Source organism: Ursus americanus, chromosome 20 (genome assembly GCF_024610735.1).
Source record: "Ursus americanus isolate L20-20 chromosome 20, mUrsAme1.1.p, whole genome shotgun sequence".
NCBI lineage: Eukaryota > Metazoa > Chordata > Mammalia > Carnivora > Ursidae > Ursus > Ursus americanus.
In genome coordinates, this window is record NC_142146.1 from 14,924,657 (window position 1) to 14,946,569 (window position 21,913).

At 38.3% G+C, this 21,913-nt stretch overlaps 1 protein-coding gene across 4 annotated transcripts in view; it reads right to left on the reverse strand.

The window, feature by feature from the left end:
* RBMS3 (RNA binding motif single stranded interacting protein 3) overlaps positions 1-21,913 on the reverse strand; it is a 678,653-nt gene that overhangs the window by 36,031 nt on the left and 620,709 nt on the right. For 3 of the 4 annotated variants that reach the window (XM_087870144.1, XM_087870143.1, XM_045774473.2), the window contains exon 12: positions 20,665-20,712. The exons of the other annotated variant lie outside the window; for it this stretch is intronic. In XM_087870144.1, coding sequence (XP_087726270.1) covers positions 20,665-20,712 — 48 coding nt within the window. The remainder of the gene's footprint in view (positions 1-20,664; positions 20,713-21,913) is intronic. 4 annotated transcript variants of the gene reach the window in all.

Here is a 21,913-nt window from a genome sequence, read left to right on the forward strand (position 1 = left end):
TGCTGCTATAAACATAGGGGTGCATGTATCCCTCTGAATGAGCACTTTTGTATTCTTTGGATAAATACCCAGGAGTGCAATTACTGGATCATAGGGTACTTCCATACAGATTTTTGAGGCACTTCCATACAGTTTTCCACAATGGCTGCAGCAGTTTGCATTCCTACCAACTGTGCAATAGGGTTCCCCTTTCTCTACATCCTCACCAACACCTGTTGTTTCTTGTGTTGTTGACTTTAGCCATTCTGACAGGTGTGAGGAGATAGCTCATTTTTGATTTACGTTTCTTTGATGATGAGTGGTGTTGAACATCTTTTCATGGATATGTTGGCCATCTCAATAAGTTATTTTAAATATCAAATGTTACATAGGAGTGAAGCAAAGCTGGATGTAGCCAGGTCTTCTCTAATAGGCATTGTAAGAAAAGCCTTCACTGTAGATTCCTTTGATTCAGGATCTTCCAAATTCTCTTCCCTAAAAGGAGTGTTCCAAGGGTTTTTTGACAGGTGTTCCACATACAAAGTTATCTCTGAGTAAACAAGTTTGAAAAAGGAGGGGATAAACCAAGCTATGTAGATATTTTTGTTTATCATGGGGGTGAGGGCCCCTTTCTCTCTTTTCCTCCTTCCTTCTTTACATCCACCATTTCTTCCCCTTCAGGACTTCTCAGTGTTTAACGGGCAAATATTTATTGTGAATGTGTAAGCATCTCTAGGAAGACAAATGCAGTTTGCTACATTTCCCAAATGTGGTGGACCTTAGACCTTTTCTTTTCTTTTTTTTTTTTTTTTTAGGTACATCAACATTTCAGGAGACTGAGGTGCATTCTCAAGGACGCTGGTTTTTAAGCTTGACTTCACATTGGAATCACCTGGACAGCTCTAACCAAATACTGGTGCCTGGATCCCGCCTACAGATAACCTGATCTAATGAGCCTGGAGCATAGGCTGGGTGGTTGGATATTTAAAGCTCCCCCAGTGATTCTAATACGCCACAAAATTTTAGATCTGCTACCCTAGGAGTTGTTTGGGAAGTTATGCTTAAATACGTTCCATTAGGAAATCTATATTTCACATAATGACTAAAAGATTAATCAAGTTTAAGTGATACATTCAAATTCTGTACTTGGTATTTCTATCATTCTTCCTTGGAGTTTAATCTTGCATTAACAACAGGAAAGTAAAACAGAGACATATATATGTGTGTGAGCGTGTATATGTGTATGTATATATATGTATACGTGTGTGTGTGTGTGTGTGTGTGTGTGTGTGTGTGTGTATCCCCAAAGGAATTGTAAACAATTGTAAAGGCATGGGATGTAGGTAAAAACCACCCTTCCCAGTTGTACACAGGATTCTTTCTGCAGCACTGGCAAAAAGAGGGGGTGGGGCTCATGGACAGGAGGAGAGAAAAGTACAACTGTCCTCATTAGCAATGAGTCACAGTGAGTCTGTGGACAATGAAGGTCATCCTGGGTGTGAAATTGGGAACTCAGTTGAAAGCTCTGTTTCTACTTTTTCATATTTTATTAATATAAACAGTAAATAATCAGGATTAGATGCTGCCAGTTACAAAAAGAGCCTTAGTATCCAAGTACAGTGTAATCCTTTTAGCTGTATTTGACACCAGTGGAAAATAAAAAGGGCCAATTTAGTCACTTTTCTAATTACTAGAGGCTCAAAGGAATGTGCTGGAGAGGCAGATGGTTGTTGATATGGTATGATTGCTTCTATATATTTATATATATTGCATATGAGTCTTGGTCCTTTTAGAATAGAGCTTTAACATTACTAAGACCTCCCTGAAGTAACCACGTAACTAACTTGAGTAACTAACCATGCCGTAGTGAATGTGCACACCATGGAAATATGCCCATTCATTTGATTTCATTTCCAAGGATTTCCTAAATCTATCATTATAGGCCATGAATCCTGATAGTTTGAGTAGACTGCATAAATTCACACAGGGATTTCTCAGGTTCTCCCCAAAGGAGCCACTAGACTCATATTCCAAGTCAAATGTTGATGGTTTAAAAAAAAAAAATCACACTGAAAGAAGGAAATCAAACAAGACAGCAACGATGTACAATAGAATTCTGGGAGGAAGAAAAGAGTTTGAATAATGGAGGACAATGAACATTCTTCTTTTATTCCACCATCAGTTTTGCTCCTTCCATTGTCTTAGTTAGTCCAACTTTATACCCCCTTCATCTGCCTGTGATTGGCTGACTGGCTTGAAGAGGTTCCCAATCTTGAGTGAGCATCATAATCACCCGGACGACTTATAAGAGACAATGATATTGGGCCTAAGTGTTGTGTTTCTAACAAGTTTTGGGGAGGTGCTGATGCTACTGGTCTAGGACCACATCTTGAGAACCAATGGCAGAGAACGGAAAATGTGAAGTCGTAAACCTGGAATCCTAGAAAATGAGTAGAATGAAGTCTCTATTGTGACTCTTCTAATTTCTCATCAAGCTCAAAGAGTATCAACTGCCTTTTCCGCTCCAGAGAGGCCCAGAGAAAGCACTGAGCGGCTGGGATCTAAATGCTGATATTCCTCAAAGCTATATTCCTCCCTTCACTGTGTGTTGCCTGCCCAGCGCTGGCATGGGATGGGCTACTTGTGCTGTGCTGTCATGTTCTCGTGTCTTCTCCTCCTGTGTGGTCACTGAGAGTGGACTATGGTGAGAAAAAGTGGTGACAGGAGGTCACTGCAGAAGAGAACACAAAAACTGCACTTTCCGTGCTTAACAAGAACTCTTTGGTTGTATTATTTATGTTAATACTCATTGTTTTAAATATATAAATTAGTGATTACAGAAGAAGTCCTATGAGGTTGATGTGCTTTACTGTGGTTGAGTGGTTGCATTCCACTCTTGAGGAACTTCCCAAGGAAAGGTATTTTAGAAACTAGGCCTTATACACACGTATGTGCTTTAATATCACATGGAATTAATTCTTCAAATGAACTTGAAGCCTTAAATGGCTTGGGTGATAAGTACAAACGCCAGTGGTGGAAGTTTTAATGCAAACAGACACCTTATACTATCAGCTAGGGGCAAAATAATTCAATTGCGTTTAGGGGATTAAAAAAATCCTCAAATCTTGCCTAAACTAGCCAAGTTCAAGGCCATCAATCAAACATAATTTCCTAAAGGAATGAAAATAACAGGGGAGTTTTATCTGCATGAATGCTAAAAGAATAATAATAAAAAATAAACCCAAACAGAATGGCTGCTTATTTTATATTTATAGCCGGTTTTATAGCAAGAAAAATCAAGAGGAAAAACATCTCTTTGAGGGTAAGGAATTCAAGAAACTAAAATCCACAGATAGGAACAATCAAAGAGAGAAGTTTTTAAAAGACAAATTGATATTTTATCCCTATGAACACTGTTAATCTTCAAGAATTTTCAATGTCATTAGGAAACATTAGTTAAGTTCCTTACAGACTGCCAGGATAAATTAGGACAAAACACAATGAGAAAGAGAGACAGGGAGAGAGCAGAAACTTTCCTGCTGAATGAAACGGTGCCTTGTTTTATCATGGCTGAAAATCCTATTTAAGAGAAACCAGCCCTATGTCCACTGGCTGGCTGCCTTTCTTAAGTAAGCTTTTAATATAATAGTGCATCACTAATGGATTGGGCATGGTGCTTTTCCATTGCATTAATGAAAAAGAGCTAAAGGCCATTACTTGCCCTGATTACCAGTCACAATGAGTATGGGGCACCTGGATGCATGTCTTTTAGACAATAAGCAAAAGGTATGACACAGGTCACTGAAGAATTAACACACATACACACACACACACAAACGAGGCAAAGATGCTCTGTCATTGGGACTAGTGTGTTTGCAATGGTGTATATGTGAGGGACCTGGGCAACAAAAAGGGTATGAAAGTACTTCCAGAAGGTGACTCCGGGGAATCAATTATAATGATGTTAGTAAGATAAATGAATATGATGGTTATCTAGGGAAGACAATTAACAAAATGAAATCTTCCAGATAAGCAGCATTGCTGAAGGGCAGTCATATTTCTAACCGACACTTTGTGGGTTTCCACCAACATTTTAAATTATTTCATTAAGACTCTTTTCCTAATAATTCCGTTTCTTCCAAATTGTTTCACTTTTTCTTCCACTTTCTTGCTCATGAGATTTTCCTATCCCATTCAGAAAGCTCTTTGCATTTAGTTGTTCATTCAAATTTCCAAAATTCTTGGGAATTCTGTTTTCCTTTTACTATTTTAATTTTTTTTAAGTTAAGTAAGGTTAGGATTATATAGGTGTGTCTACCAAATCAGCATTCTTACATGTGGGCATCATTTATTCACCTACAAATATTTATTAAGCACCTACTCAGATGGTTCTGGGTAACAGGGAAATAAGGTAAATATAAGTAGTCCCTGCTCTAAAGGAGTTTATAGTCTTGACTCCAGAGGGAAAGAAAGATAATTAAACAGAAAATGATGCTTCAGTGTACTAAATGTTTTGATGAAGATACTCTGGGAAACCTAAAAGAATAAGAAAAATGCCATCTCTATGCCAAGATAGAAAGATGAAGGACACTTCCCAGGGGGAAAAAAAAATCTGAGACAATCCCTGGAAAACAATCTCAAATTAGCAAATTGAAGAGTAGAGGGAAAAGCATTAGACATCTAGACAGAGGGACGGCTCATAGTAATATTTGCACTTAGGCAAAGACCCTAGAAGCATGGCCCATCCTGCAAATTGAAAGCAATTATGCCTGGAGCACAGAAGTAGTGAGAGATGAGGGTGGAGAAGAGACATGGGGATCATGAAGGACCTTGTAACAGGGGCTGTGTACTAAGGAGGGAGTTTTGAAGGTTGTGAAAGGGCTTGAAAGAGTTTTAGAAAGATGACACTGGTGGCTGTCGAGAGAAGGGGTTGGGTGGGTTAAGGCTTGAATCAGCAAGACCATTAAGATGGATGCTATGCTAATCCCGTCAAGGGATGACAGTTAATTAGAGTAACTTTGGGGGGGGGGGATGTCCTAAATTTTAGGCCTATTAGAGATAATTCAGGCCTCTGACTAGCTTAGTATTGCTTTCACATTTGGTTTTCTAAATTTATATTTGGAGTAAAAATCAACACTGATGTCTGTCCTTGAGGGTGAGACTTTATCTAAAGACTTTTATTTTCATCAAAAATTTGAGCTTTAGTACAACTAGGCATAAAGGCACAGTTCTTGAACTCCAAAACCCCAGGGACCTGCGGTCTCAAGCTGGGGTGGAGAGGTGGCGAGGAATATACTATACTGTCAGGTGAAGTACACCAGGGGTTAACAGAGGACTTTGAATTTCCAAACTAAAGTGACATCACATCTGGCTGTGGAAATTGGGAAGAAATTCATGGCAGAGACACTGTTAAAGACGAGGAAGAATTGACCAACACAAACTGCAGGTGTGGCAGAGAAGAAGTTCCAGGTAGAAAGTCAGCACAGGGCAAGCAAGCAAGAAAGTGCTCACAGCCAAACACATCCTATAAATAACTGTGATAAGTGAAAGAGCAGAATTATGGAAGGACACGGTAGGAAAAGCAGTTGGAAGAGTAGCTTGAGGATTATACCGTGGGAGGTCTCGAACACAAGGCTAATGAGTCCTTCTTAACTCTTGCACCCTTTGAGCTGTGGCTCATGACTAAGCATATCATACATTAGGAGTCTTCACTCATTTTTGTAATTATAGCTCAGCTTGCTCCCAAAAAGGATTTAAGGCAGCTTCCAAAATTGTACAAATGTTGTAGTATCAAATAAGTGAGAAAAATGAGATGAGGGGAAAAAAGTAAGATGAAGTCAGCAAGGTTAATAAAATATACACCATTAAAATTTGTCAGTTAGTTAGCAATGAATTACACGATTCGCTGTGTCTAGTAGGTAAGAAAATAAATCAGATGCATAGAAGAATAATTCCCAATATGGAGGCAAGAGAGACATTTCTCCCATGGATCAGAAAAGAGCAGATACTGTGTAGTCTAAGGAGCAAAACCTTTAAAGTAAGCAAAGTAAGTTTCCAAGGACTAGTATTACAGTGTCCTTCAAATGGAAGTGAATGGCATTGTGCCAATGCATACTTGAGAAAAAGCTATTTTTCAGGGGGTCAGTGGGACACAGAATTCCACGTAAGACAGCTTCTTCAGCTTAATCCAAGGTTATAATTTAGAATAACTAAGAAGAATGGATATACTGCATATTATCCAAATATTCCTCCAAAAATACTATTTTCTTTTAGCCAAGGTTCTGAAAGGTATGAGTGTTAGTGACTCTGGAATTGTACTTCTTGACAAGAACTTGGAATGTAGCTTTCTTTGCTGTTGGTAACACATAAGTCCCAATGCTGAACTTGGCATTGGATAGATAGTGTCAAATTGAAGAAGCTAAGAAGATTTTAAGAAAACCCACTCACTCCACCCAAAATAAACCTCCCATTATTTGGAGGCTAGCTGCAGGAAAGATAATATTCTTCTCAGAACAGAAAATTTAGGTCTGCACTCACACAGAGCACAATGAGCAATCAGCACTGTGATTCTACAGTATGACGCAGTTTTAACACCCACGTCCCTGTAGAATAATCTCTGTAAACCATCCGTAGCTTTGAGTACTGTAACATTTCTGCCATGTACTGGTTTGCAAGTTTGAGTGTTGCTATTAGAAAAGTTGACTTTAGATTCAGAGATCTAATCTGTACCCTCTCTCTGGCACTGAAAGAATAGAGTACGGAACAGTTATTTACTAAGGTAACTCGCAATTGTTATATTAAGATCATATCCTTGCAGATCAAGTTAAAGTAAAAATGTTAATCTCAAAGTTTATTCAGGCATTTGTGTGAAGGCTGAAATGGAAAGGCCAGGTATTGATACTGCAATAATAAAATTAGAAGATAATAAGGACCCAACCTGGACTGGGGTAATAGAATGGAATGGGATTCAAATGGAGAGCAGATTCAGAGTATATTGTGGAAGTAAAAAAAAAAAAAAAAAGAAAGAAAGCTGCATGTGGGGAAGAGTGAGCCAAAATGTCTTTGAGGTTTGAAGCACAATATTTTGGAAGAAAAATGACTTGTCAATTTATAAGAGATTTTCTTTTCTACTCCAAGCTTAGTTGAGTATTAAATCATATGGTTCTCACCCAAAAGGAAGAGCTCTATATACTCCAAGATACTATTAAAGAACATAACAATCCTAAACTCATAGATACACTTAACGTTGAAAATTTCGTCTTAGAGAAATAATACTGAAAGTATTATTTTGAACCCTAGGGAAGTCTGTGGGATAAAGTAGACAGGGAGGAAAGATTATGAGTCTTGAATTGTGAATATGAAGTCTGGGCTTTGGCAGGCCAGCCAAAGGTGGTAGAAGCGGAAGGGGGGCATTTCAGAGGTATCTAGAAATGGGGGCAGGGAACTCAAGGGATGGGATAAGCAGTAGAGATTTGGAGGCCATCTACATGATGGTTAAAGCTGAGGAAGCAGATGACTTCTCTGAGGAAGAGAACAAAGAAAAGCAAAATGCCCTAAGACCAGTACCCTGGAAAACAAGATAGACTTGACCTACACCTTTGTTTTTGTTTTTGTTTGAGCAGAGGGAATGTCATCAATAGGTAAGTATATGTTGATAAAGGTGTGTGTGGGATCACAGCTGTAAGAACATCAGAGGTTAAGACATGAAAACAAGAACATAGAAGGAAGGGTTAATATTGACAAAGAGAAGGACGTGACTTGACAAAATACAAGAGGATAGGAAGAGAGGAAGAATGAAAAAAACAGACATTTGAAGTAAAGGGAAAACATTTGTGGGAGATCAGATCAAATATGTCTTCTCATAAAGGAGGAGGTAGCCATCTTCTGAGCATAAATGGCAAGATTTGTGTTTGGAACTTGAGAAAGTCAAAAAGTTTACAACAGCTGAAGGAGGAAAAATATGAGTGGGAGGTCCAGCTGAGCTTGTAAAGAATCATTTTGTAGAGGGCATGGAAACTTCCTTAGTGGACGTTTGTGAAAATCAAATGCAACCAATCAATTCACATAACGTACTTAGCACAGCACCTTGAACACAAGGTATTCTTTGTGTACACCGAGTCATTTTTGCATTAGCAGTACTTTCCATATACACTCAATGCTTATGATAAATAAAACACATTTTGCCCTATCTCATGTTTGTATTGACCTTTTATCAAGGCCATTGAATGTTCTGTTATATTTTTATCAGGCAACATTATAATTGCTCTTTAGATAAGGAAAGAATTTATGGAAATCTTTCAGATGATCTTTAATTAGCTGGTAGCTATTAGCAAGGTCATAGTATTCCCAATTAAACAATTTTTAAGAATTATCAACAATTATCAGACAAGAACAGTTAATGACTGGGGGATAAAGGACAGAGGAGGCAAGGGCATTTTGCAAACCTAAAAACAATTAAACACCTCCCTTTTCTGTCCAATGTGAGTGACTGCTGCATCATTACAATGGCAACTCTAGCTTTACCTTGTTCCTCTCACTTACTAGACAATACTTACTAAGACACCCAATCATTCAGTTGCCCCCCACCACTTCCCAACAGCAACCAATGCAGAGTAAACTATTACTTCCTGAAGCCCTTCCCAAAGTCATACTGTACAAGTTCAAATCCTATAAGTCCTTCTGAATTCCCTCTTCTAAGATGCGCTATGGTTTACCTGCAACTTCTCCCTCATTTTTCAAGCTAGTAAATCTAATTTTGTTTGACTATAGTTGGTCTCTGGTCTTCTTTGGCTAGTAGGCTTTAATCTTCCAGAACAAATATCTCAAAAACCTCAATGATTTTTTTTTAAAACAACTCCACATATTTGATTTGTTAAAGTAACTGTTCAATTATGAATGAAATTCCCATTTCCTGAATCTGGAGTCCTGTGCTTTCCCAGATCTGAGTCTCTTGGGCAGACTGCTGGATGCAGAGCAGGCACATAAAGTAATTAAATTTATGCCTTATAGGGGCCTGCAATCCATTACCCTGATTCCAACATGATTCTGCTGCCAGCTGAAATATGTCCATTGCATGTAAATTAAAGGGCACCATTGGCTTAAAATCTTTTCAACTTTTTGTTTTTCATTTTTAAGGAAACTTGATGGGAAACTTGATTATTGTTTTTGATATGTAGTATCTAGGTCAGATAGCTGATGGCTTTGCAATCAATATTGTATCAAAGCTAAATCACAGTGAGTGCACCAAAGTGCACAGTTCAGACAAGTAAAAAAGAAGGATTGGCCTGATAAGAAGTAATATACTGTTTGCGATATATTCCACATTATCAAAATGAATAAAAGTTAGTGGTAGAAAAGAAGAGTGTATAAGCAGCATCTTGGGTGACAAGTGGACCTTGAAAAGTTATCAGCATGAGTTTGTTAGGAATAAATATTTTGTGATCTGCAACTTGGGAAAACAAATTATCTCCCAAAGCAGGAGATTTTATTTTAAATATACATTTTAAAGGTGTATAATTATGCACATATATATACATATATAATTGTATATATATGTATATAATATAAAACTCATGGAAGTTAGACTTAATACCCACATGTAATTAAAGTATATTATATATAATCCCAATTTCAAACATATTTTATCAATTCCATAAACCACAAGAGACTGGAAGTCTCCCATGAAATAAACTGAGAAGATTTTAGGTCGTTCCAAGTGCTGCATGCCAGGGACACGATATATCATTTGAAACGTGACTTCAATATGGGCAATGTTAAAAGCAGTGGTCAGCTGGGTGTGGAGATGCACCATCTGGTTGGTGGATAATGAATTCACATAAAAAATTAAGACTGACTTGAGGCTACAGAATTGCTCAAAAATTCTATGCAACTTTTATCAGAGAAATAAGTTTCTTGTAATTCTGCCGTAAATGCCACAGTGTTGAGATATAAGAATGGAGGTGGGGAAAGTTTTAGAGGGCACCAATGCTACCACTGCAACCAATCTAATCATGACAATCATTATCACCACCTTTATACTAATACCCTCATGTTTCCTTGGTCTATAAACATCTCCCCAATATTAGATATATTGAAAGACTGTGTTGTGAACATTTTAGCAAATGATACAAGTTGCAAAGCAACATTTCAAAAAGCTTAGAAAAAAATTAAAAACACCTATGATAATTACGTGATGCACTCCTGTTTAGCTTCACGTGCGTGTTTAGGACTCAAAATCATAACGGTGGTTCAATTTTGTCACCTTTTCCACTTTACATTACGAGAATTATCTTTTCATGTGGTTAAAAAAGCTTTAAATTTTATTTATTATATTAATTCAACTAATAATACGATCATAGTGCAGACAATAGGGAAGGTATATAGTCAACTCCTTTAATATTTCTTTTATTAGATACTGGGTTTGGAAACTATTTTAAAACAGCATTGGTTCAGTCAATCTCTTATAGCAAATATAAGGTTACTGATGCTTCAAAAACTCCAACGTACTTCCCTGAATGCAGGGAAAGGAGAAGAAAAGGAAGCCTCAGTTATGTAATATCTAGTACAACTCAGGCATGTACTAAGTTCTTTAGATAAGTCATCTCAGTCCTCACGTAAGTGCACACAGAGAAGTGCTCATGTACTATCTGTACTTAAGGAGGGGAAAAGTAAGCTTCGGAAAATTTAAGTAAAATTTATTGTGAAATAATTAGTAAAAAGTTGGCCCGGGAATCAAATACACCTTCTTGACTCTGAAAGCCATTTTTAATTATTATACCATCCTTTTCCCTATTCCGAGTTGCATGTGTGAGGATAAATGAAAACTGCCTGCTAGCCAATTTTTAGATCGGATCAACACATCATCATAATCATCTTTCATTTTATCTTGCCACTGAGACTTTATAGCACACAAACTTCCCTGAGCCCATTAGCATTTTTTTCATTTATGCTTTTTACCATAAAAATGAGAGCTTTTGTATTTCCAAGTCAAATCTGTGAAGGGTTTAGATAATTAAGCACTATATTAAAAAGCACAATTAAACACACCAGCAAATCAATGAAGAGTCGAGAGCAATCAAAAGAACATGCCACTGGGAAGGCTTGCAATGTACTGCGTCTGACTTGAACCATCCTGATAGCCAGGGCCAAAAGGGAAATAGATTAAGTTATGTACTTTAGAATGTCAGTTCAAAAGAAGGATATCTGCTCATCTGGAGAGAGATACTTGCCAAGGCACTGAACTCAAGCAGCAATTCATCATCGGCTTCTTTATATAGGGAACATTGGGTAAAATAATGGACAATTACTTCCACTGCCGTGTCTCCAGAAAGCTAGTGATGTGGTTTAAGTGTCTGTGTCATGTGTCACCCCTCTAAGAAAGAAGAGGTTAAAACATTACATTTTAACTCTGAGAAAGCATTTCTGTGGGGATGTGCTATCATATGGTTCAGGTATTTTGCTTTCTGATAAACTAATTTAACACAGAGTCTAGAGAAATGTTGGCATGTCTGTCAGGCCGTGTCTCTCCAGGATCAGATGTCTCAAGCCCGCCTCTGGCAAGTGCTGCATGGCAGACAATTCAGGGTTGGATTCTCTGGCAGGAACCTCCCGTGCCCACTTGGTGCCGTTGATTAAAAAGGGAACCACGTGCTCTCAGGGCCAGATGCGCTGATTCCCGCACATGCAATTAGCTTCCTTTAATATCTTGAAAAGACTCTCTTCCTCGGCTGCCATCACAGACGTCACTGCCCTTGGGGATGGCTGGGGTACGAAGTGACCCTATGTATCTGCTGCTGCGGAATGCCCTAGGCCCATCGCCCCCACTTGCTGTGAATTCTGCCCACCGCAAAGAGAGCATTTTGGACGCTGCGTCTCCACGTCTTGTGTGTGCCGCATCACCTAGGGAAATTTGCTCTGACCCTGCCACAGACGGACAGTCCAATCTCCAGCCCTCCCAGGCCTGCCCCATGCAGTGTTGAGTCTTTAGACCAAACCGGGAAAGCTTCCCTTCACCTTGAGTATAAAAGCACAATACAGTACTCAGACACGTGGTTACCCAGGGGGAAACAGAAGAGCTGGCTAGTACTGACAGATCAAGAATGACTTCAGTGGACGTCAGTCAACCACAACGGCCCATGAGAGTACCAGCCGAGGTGGTGTGATAAAGATGTAAAATATATTTTTTACTGCACCTCCGTTTGGATGACAGATCTCTTACCTTTTCTGTAAATTTCTAGAAGTGCAGAATTCTAAAAGCCGTCAAGAGGATATTAAACAGAATATATATTTAATTTTCCTGGTTGATAATCCCCCATTGCTGGTACATACAAATAAGTCCCAGGAAACCCAGAGATGATGAGTATGTGAAAAATAAAAATAATGTACTCATTGTTTTAATACTTCGGTACCACCAACAATTATGCTGTACATACTAAATTATTCAGAAATGTCTCTCTCAGGCTTTATCTCAACCTCTCCCACTTCTGCCTTTCTGATATTTCATATGCCTTGCACGAAATAAAAAAACACAAAAATACCAACTTTAAAATGAAATGTACTTCATGCTTATTATGATGTCAGTATAGTTTTTAATTTGGAATACTTGCAAAATGAATTGATTGGAGCAGGGGAGGGCAAACTATATAACCCATAGGCCAAATCCAGCTTGTTGCCATTTGTATAAATAAACCTTTATTGGGACATAGCCATGCTCATCCATTTATACACAGTCTGTGGCTGTTTTCACCCCTAAGACAGAGTTGAGTCGTTACGATACACTGTATGGCCGTCAAAGCCTAAAATATTTATAGTATGGACCTTTACAGAAAAAACTTGCTGGATTAGAAGATAAGCCATAAAATTTTGTATTCTTCTATCCCAACTCCCTCCACACCCACCCCTCCCCCAATTGGGCTAAATTAGTGATGTTTATATATCAGAACAGTCGATTGACTTAAGCTCCCTCTAGTTATCGGTTACGTGAATAAAGCAATAAAATATTGTGGCCCAACAGGAAAAGTCTTTAAGGCTTTGTTTTTGTAATGTAGTGAACAGTATAAATGTGCTAGTGGGAACACAATAACAGCATGCACATGCCTATTTGTCAAATACTCATACCAAGCCCGTTCTGCACACTGCCTTTATGATATCTGTCGCATGCTGTGTTATATGACAAGTCATTACAGTCCTGGGCTCTGTTGTGAGATTCTATCTTCTTTGAAGGAAATGGGTCCATCTCTATTTTATACCATCTAGTCTTGGTTCCTTGTAGCCCTCTAGGAGCTCATAAATATTAGTTGAATGAGTGAATAATAAGTAGAACAAAGTCTCCCTTATTAGAATTTATTGAAAAGAAACAATCAATTAGTACATTTAAACAAATGCAATTTTGTAATGAAAATAGATGCACAATATTTGAGCAAAGAAATGAAACCGATTTCCACGCGTGGCTTGTGGGAACACATAACTCTGTGTCAGGCCTTTTACAGTAAATGCAATTTAATGGCTAATTGTTGCTAATTGGAGGTACTAATGGACCTAATTTTTAATTAAGAGATGCAAATCATTTGTAATTAGCTCATGGTATCCATGAAAACAAATTTTATTTAGAACTTGAAAAATGGTTTTGTTCTTTGAAATAGCTCAAGCACGCCCCCAACCCTCCAATTACGGGCTAGTTTTATAAAGTGATTCCCTTCCAAGAACAGGCAGTATACAGGTAGGCTTCAACCAAATCTTTGGTAAGCATCGCCAATTCCAAATTAATGCAATGCATTGATTTCTAACGCAAACTGATTTTGACTGAGTAGCCAAGACAATGTGCAGCAAAAACTGCACACTATTTCAACAGGGACTTTGGTCTTAATCCAGGCAAGTACCCCTGTGAAGGACTTCATTCTTATAGCATGACTCCCTGGCTAGAAATCTGACACTTAAGTTCATATTTGACCACACTGAGTGTAACTCCATTGTGATTTACATATGCGTTTTCTGTGAAACCTCATTGTGAAGTTGTCCTGATAACGTTGATGATTCTCAACCTCTTTTAGCTGGTGTGTAGAAAAGATATGACAGAAAATGCATATAGGTTCCAGAAGTTCTACAGATTCCTATCAATGCAGTTTTGGGCTCCTTTTTATTTTTTTCATTTTTCCCAAACACAGGTTCAAGTTTTAAACTCTAAGGTTTTTAGAAAAGAAGAATGAATTTTGGTTCTAATTTGTTCTCCTGTCCAGAGTAGCCTTTTGCCTGATTTCTTGATGATACCCTTCAGGAAAATTCAGCTCAGAGCAACTGAGATAAAAATCTGGGGGGTGCCTGGGTGGCACAGCGGTTGGGCGTCTGCCTTCGGCTCAGGGCGTGATCCCGGCGTTATAGGATCGAGCCCCACATCAGGCTCCTCCGCTATGAGCCTGCTTCTTCCTCTCCCACTCTCCCTGCTGTGTTCCCTCTCTCGCTGGCTGTCTCTACCTCTGTCGAATAAATAAATAAAATCTTAAAAAAAAATCTGACAACAAATTATCAATAGTTTTCCTTTGTTTCTCGTAAAATCCAACTCTGAATAGAAAAAAAAAATGATGTTTTATTTGTCATTTTTTTCATTCAAATTTGTCTAAGATGGGAGGATCTTTTAAAAAGTTATAATTGTGAGGGAAAAAAAACACTAAAAAGAGAATAGGCGTCTGTGATTTTGCATGAAAATATACAGGGTAGTTCCAGCCTTCTGTCCTCTGTCCTTGAAATAAACTGGATAAGGTGTAGCAGAGACTTTGACAAGGAGAGGTGAGTCCTGTGAAATAATTCTAGGACTCCACTTCCCAAACTGTTACCACTTTCTTTGGACATCACCACTCTTGCCTTACCCATATTCTTTCTGAATTATTATTTTTTTTTAAAAAAATGGATTCACATTTTAACTATTTACCTCAAACTTTCCTAAGCAAAGTATCCCTTAAGCTATGTGTTTGATAAACTTATTCTACTTTATTCAGATTCATAACTGAAGTAATATACAGCTGCTAGAGTAAAAATGACAAGTTTGAATCCCTCCTAAAATCATTGGAAGTATCATGGTGATACACAAATCATGCCCCGAAAAACACTGATCTGATATACGTTTCTGCTTTTAATCAGCTCTATATTCCAAGTGTTCTGGAAAGAACATTCTTAAAAATTTTGAGAAGAAAAGTCTTTAGTGTCTTTGTAACATGTTCCAGAAATATGTTCTTTATTAGTTCTATCAGTGATTGACTGACATCTTATCAATGTCAAAAAAAAAAAAAAAAACAACAACAACAACAAAAATCCAGACTTACAAAAATACCCACTTAAACAGCGGCCTCTTACATTCATATTGCTTGATTTCTTTAATCTCTGTCACCTTCACCTCAAGTCCACCTTTTAGCCCTGCTCTCATGACCTTGACTTTGCCAAGAAACAGTTCATTACCCATAATCTTACACCCAAGTCTTCTATTCTGATCACTTCGTATACCTCATCGAGACCTCTGTTCTCTATATTCCCTGTTTCTCCCTCTCTTCCATCCCTATGGCCCTCTTTTCTCTTTCTATTGATCTGGAAACTATGGTTTGTCACTCAATTACTCTCTTGCCAATACTGTCAGCACATATTGGCCTTTTTCTCACTCTAGTCAGTAAAACCTTAGCCCTGCATTAATCCACCTGTCTGCCTTCTTGGCTACTGATCACTACAGCAGAAAATCAAACATCCTCACAGATGGGCATAATCACAAAAATTCATAATCTTTAGCTTCTAACGGACCTCCAGTACTGCCCCTCAAACATTCGATGTACTGGTAGTTGGCTTTCTTACTCCACAGTTTTCCAAATCTTTGTTCTCCTTAAATCCTTTCCCATGCCATTTCCCACCCGCTCTCAGGTCACTGTCACTTAATTCTTCTAATAAAAACAGTGTTCATCTCATAAAAATCCTCTGATATCCTATTCCTACATTTAGAGACCTGTATGCACATATATCAAGCCTTCTTCCTATTCCCCATGTTCCCACAAGAGATATCTGCCTTCCTCCATGACCTAGTTCTATCACTCATGCCCTTCATGGGTTACATCTTCAAACTTTAGAATACATTCCTGGCTTCTTTCTGTCATGACCAAATATTCCCCATCTAAAAACATCTTTAAAAAATCAGAACATCCATCAATTCCATTCTCCATTTGTTTTTAGTTTTATCTCGTCTACTCTTCTTCGAAACCAAATCTGTCAAGTTTCTGGCACTTGCTGCATCTATTTCCGTGTAGGACATTCATTGTCTCTACCCTTCCCATCAAATTGACTAGTGACCTCGATGTAACTAAATCCAATGACTTTCTTTTAAGGACTCATCTTACTGGAGAGTCTGCTCTTGAAATACTTTCTTGCTTTGGTTTCATTTGAAACCTCATAATCTTGGTTTTCCTTCTTTGTCTACAGTTGTCTTTCCCAATCTTTATATTGGGTTCTTTTTTCTGCCCATTTTATATTTACAAGGATCCACCTACATCTCTTCATTCTAAGAACATTCTCTGGGTGACATGACTTGATTCCATGATAATAACTCTAAAATTCATCTCTAGCTAAAAGCTGTCTTCTAAGTTCCAGACACACAGATCCAAGTATTTAGTATTTCCGCTTGGATGCTCATAGATAGCCGAAGCTCAACATGTAAGGCAGTACCGTACTTGGTACTTGTCTCTTTCCTGCCAAACTTGATCCTCTGTCCTCTGGTTCAGATCTCAGCAAATGACACCTTAGGCCACTGAGTTGCCAGGAACTTAAAGAACTGCCTTTAACTCTTCTCTATCCTTCTACTCTGACAGCCAGTCAGTTAATATGTCATAAGTTTGTCAACATTGCATTCTCATTTCCACAGCTTGAGCAAATGCCAACTTCATTTTGTGCCCGAGTTCTTGAGTTCTGGTCCCCCTTTCCTACTTTTACATCTCCTCAATGCATTTACCACATGGTATCCGGGGTAGTCGGTCATGTCAGTCTCCATCCTAAAACCTTTTAGAGTTTACTGCTATCAGGATAGACCTCAAGTAATCATATCTGTTGATTTTGCCCCAGCTTATTTCTCCAGGATCATTTTCTCCACTCCTCATTTCTCTTTAAGTGTCTCTGTGCCCTTGGACCATTTATACCTGAATTTGCTTTGTCCTGCTACCCATGAGCCTTTGTATATGTTGCTGCCTTGGCCTGAAACTTTCCTTCTCCAACTTATTGTTTTACTTGGCTAATCCCCATGTCTCCTTATGTCTCCATTTAGAAGTTTCTTCCACTTTTTCTGACTTTTCTACTGTAAGTTGATTTTTTTCTCTTTGTGCCACCATAGCCCCTTGTAACAAGAATGACTAGTATAGCTGTTGCTAATAACACTTGAGCATTTATTTTATGCCAGGATCTGTTCTAAGTGGGCTATATATCTTCTTTTAGAAGACATTATTTATTTATTTTATTTTAGAGAGACAGTGTGTGCACATGCACGTGAGTTGGGGATGGGGCAGGAGGAGAGGACGAGAGAGAGTCTAAAGCAGGCTCCACACCCAGTGCAGAGCCCAACTCAGGGCATGATCTCATAACCCCGAGAATTTCGACCTGAGCCAAAACCAAGGGTCAGATGCTTAACCAACTGGGTCACCCAGGTGCCCCACGGGCCATATATCTTAACACCTCTAATACTCGTAACAACCTTATGAGGTAATTATTATTATTTCCTCAGAAAAGTAATATAAGTTACAGAGAAATTAAGTAATTTTCCCAAGTTTCTACAACTAGTGACATAAGTAGATTCTGAATTTAAGCACCTTATTGAAGAATTTACAGACTTAAACATCACATATTAGTCTACATAGAAACACTTTTGATACTGTGTCATAATCACCTCTTTGTACCTGAATTCCTAATTCAACCCTATGTTCTTAGAAGGAAGTTGGATTCCTAGCACCCAACACAATGATGATGGCCACATAGTATGCTTCCAGTAAATATTATTTGAATAAATAAAAGAACAAAGTGACCTGTGGCTCAAAGAGGCAAGTGTCTTTACCTAAAATCAGATTTACCCTGACCTAGCCTCAGGGTCTATATTGTGACATTTCATCCTAAGAATGCCAAGTGACTTGCTACCATCTAATCACCCCATACATCTTTATCTCCAAGAGTTTATATATCCTGTCCCATTCCCCTCATGTACCTTACCCATTCTTGTCCAACTGCTAAAGTCCTATTCATCCTTCCAAATCCAGCTCAGAATTCACTTTATTCCTGATCTTCTTTTCAGATTCTAGATTTTAGCTCCTTCATACTTTATTCATTTCAACATCACAAACAATGACAACAACAATAACAACAACATTAAGCTAGACTATGATATTTTTTTTACCATTGGCCTATTTTCTATTCATCTTTGTATCCCAAGTACTTGCATGTAGTGCCTAGCACTCAGAAGGTGTTCAATAAATGTTTGATGGGTTGATTTCATGATATTAGGTTGGGTTATGTCTCTGTAGATTACCAAGCTGACATCTTGAACTCAGGTACATTATGGCAGTTCAGTCAGCTCCAACACTGGCAAAGAACTGATTATTATTTGACTTGTCCAATATGGGTATATTGGGAGATATGAGAAGAAACTGTTCATAATGCCTTTGCCCATTTTACTTTCCTGATTTGGTCAAGGGCGGGGCAAAGATACATTATTTTTCAGAAGTCACTCAAGTTGTGCCTACCAGGACATTTAACACACTTTTGGAATGTAAGTCTATTTTCATTTAGCTGTAGACCAAAGATGCCAATGACGTCTATGCAAATTGATAATATGTCAAACCGCCAAACCAAACTTATATGGGGGAAGGGACTGTGACACTCCCATCATGTCCCCATCTTATTTTTTCGGTTACTTCTATATTAGTCCCTTCTTTTGCACTCTACAGGTGGGATATTAGTACTTTTATTTTTAAATTCTAGTGCTATACCTGGCTTTTTTAACCACAGTATGTGATTATTGTTTTTGTTCCTTAAGCACACAAAATTGCTGGCTGAAGTTTCTTCAAGTACTACTTTGATCAAGCCATTTCTCTGCTGAAGAACTTTCAGTGCTACCTGTCTATGGGATTATGTGGGAGCTCTAAGCAGCCAGATGTCTTGCCTCAATTGATTTGTGTAAGAGCCCGACCTATGGCTGATATCTAGCAAATGCTTTGATGCTTCCTTGTTGCTACTGTTCATTTGGTTCTTAAAATCATACAACCTAGTTGAAGGCAAGTTGCAGTTTGTGTCTTTCACTATGATTAATATTGGTGAATTATCAAGAGCAGAAGCCACATGTTAAACTAAGTCAAGGCTGTATGCATTGAACAAAGTATCTTCCCTTCCCGGGCATCCCATATACTAAATAAAATAGGCACACTAAGATATGACTGGTAATACAGTTTGGGAAAGATAAGTGATATTGTAATTAATGACTATTTGTAGAGATCTTCAAGAGGACCAGAATGACTTCACAGCTGAAAGCTAACTGATTGTTTCTCAACTGAACTTTTAAGATGAGTATTCAGCCGTGAGCATAATTAAACAAGTCCACAAGACATGAGAAACGGATTACCCTTCAGATGCTGGGTCAGGCAAACCAGGTGGTCAAGAACACAGTGTTCTCTGCTTGAAAACCACCGTTCAGTTGCCAGACTTTACTGCCCCTTGGGCTCTTTCATTCTATTTCTGGCCTTTGTCTCTTGCTCTGTCACACCAATGCCCTTCTTGGTTTAGATTTTATGTCCTCATGATCTAACACATCAAAGGATCAAAGAGTTCAAAGCTCCTCAGGCTGCCAGTATTTTATTTAGTTAAAGAAGTCAACAAGAATGAAAAATCGTGCCCATTTTCCTCTTTGCAAGAAACCAAAATTCAAAATTAAGGCGAAAGCGCAGAGGATCTGTGCAGCTCAAAATAAAAACCAACCTCTTCGTATACATATACCCCTTTCAAAGTGCACCACCGAATTTTATGAAACAATTTAAATATTGCTAATTAAAATCCTCAAGATGTTAATGCATTCTCAAATCAATCTCTGCCACTTGTTGTACAAATGGAACATTGGCAGCTTCTCTTTCAGTATCCAAAATACCATTTGTGGAACAAATTTGAACTTTTGATTCATTCAACAAACAATTATATCAAGCACTTACTATGTGTCAGACACTATGCTGGGTGCTGAGCAAGCAAAATGGAATGACTTTCTGATTTCAGAATTCTGGTCTCTAAAGCAGTGCTTCTCAAACTATTTTTTATTAATCTGTGCCCTCTTTTGATAAATAGAAATTCCTTCTCCCACTTCCCAGAAATTCTGATAAATCCTTCTCACCCTGAGAATCACTGATACACAGAACATAGACTCTATTTTCTGTGTATTCTTCACAGACCAAATATCTTTGAGCTTTCACTTTTTATTTCAAAAGCAACATACTTATTTTCCATACACAAACTGGGTTGGAATATTGAAGATACTTTTTTGAACCATATATGCTACCCCGCTGTCAATCCCAGAACTGAAATTCAAATTCCTGTACCCAGCCCTATTGAGAATCACTGCTTTAAAGAGTTTTGGAGAAAACCAGGCAACCTCCATCTCTCCCCTCCAATCAAATCTTAAAGGAATTAGAATTTTCCTACCTGACACAACAGCTGGTGGAGTATCATAATCCTGTCTTGGGACTGAATCTTTGAATGAAAAGAGCATGAGAAAGAATGCAATGAAGTACAAAAGAAAATAAAATAGAATCTTAGCTCTAAAACGTGGGAGTGCCCACTGTATGTCACATGGTTGCCTGAGCCCCCTGCCTTCAAACACTCAAGGCACTACGACCCCTAGTTGACAGTTGATACAATGGTCCCCAGTACTGCCACGTGGTAGATGTTGTGAGGCTCCTATGTGACCTGCTAGGGCAGTACATTCTATCCTAGCATGCTGTCATCTTCCTCAATCTGTCATCATTTTGGCCCCTCCATTGGGGAATCACTGTGAAATTTTTACCCTCTCTGGCTGACGCACATTTTCTAAAAGGCAGCCCTTCTGGAAGGGGCCCAGAGCACAATGAGAAACGAAATTCTGGAGAACAAAAGAAAGAACTAAAATTTTAAAAGAGATAAATGAAAAATTTTTATATTCCCACACTCTATGGAGATTGATACATTGAAACCAGAATTTTGTTAATAATCACTCAGCCCTGGCTCTGTTCCCAGTGGCTGTTGGACAAGGCCAAGGAGCTTTGTGGGCTGGAATGGTGAGAGCAGAGATAAACAGAACAGAATCTATTCAACAGATGATTGCTGCCTTTTTCCAAAGTGTCATAGCCTTGGAAGTGGCAAATAGTAGGGAAAGGTTAATTTAAACTACACGACATCCATTTCCAAATTTCAGGTTATGTGAAACCAAATATATCTGCTTTTGTTAAAGATGAAACATTGACTTAATACAATTCCGTTAGTCAAGGATTTTAAAAAAGAAAGTGGGACATGGCCTATGGCCCAAGGCCCCCCTTCTAAAAATGGAAAGTTCTCATCTAGCCCCAACTCCCCTTAGAGGGGCAAACTATGTAAAAGGGACCAGATATTGCTCACATTCAAATACACTGCCAAAACATGATTAAATAGATGTTCTTCTGTGATCCTTATTCTAGTCACATGACCATTATTCATTCCATTTTATAAACGAAAACCTCAAACTTTGTTTTCCCACCTCCTTGATAACTGAATTTGGACTATCACAAATTTCTCCATTTAATCCCCTTACCCCCAAAGGACGATGTTAATCCCTCTCTCATGAGCAAATGGCATGTGAGAAGACAGATTAAAACTTGAACATTGCAAGGCACTTTGACCAGCGAAACCCAATATGGATCAAAGATTCAAATGCAAATAA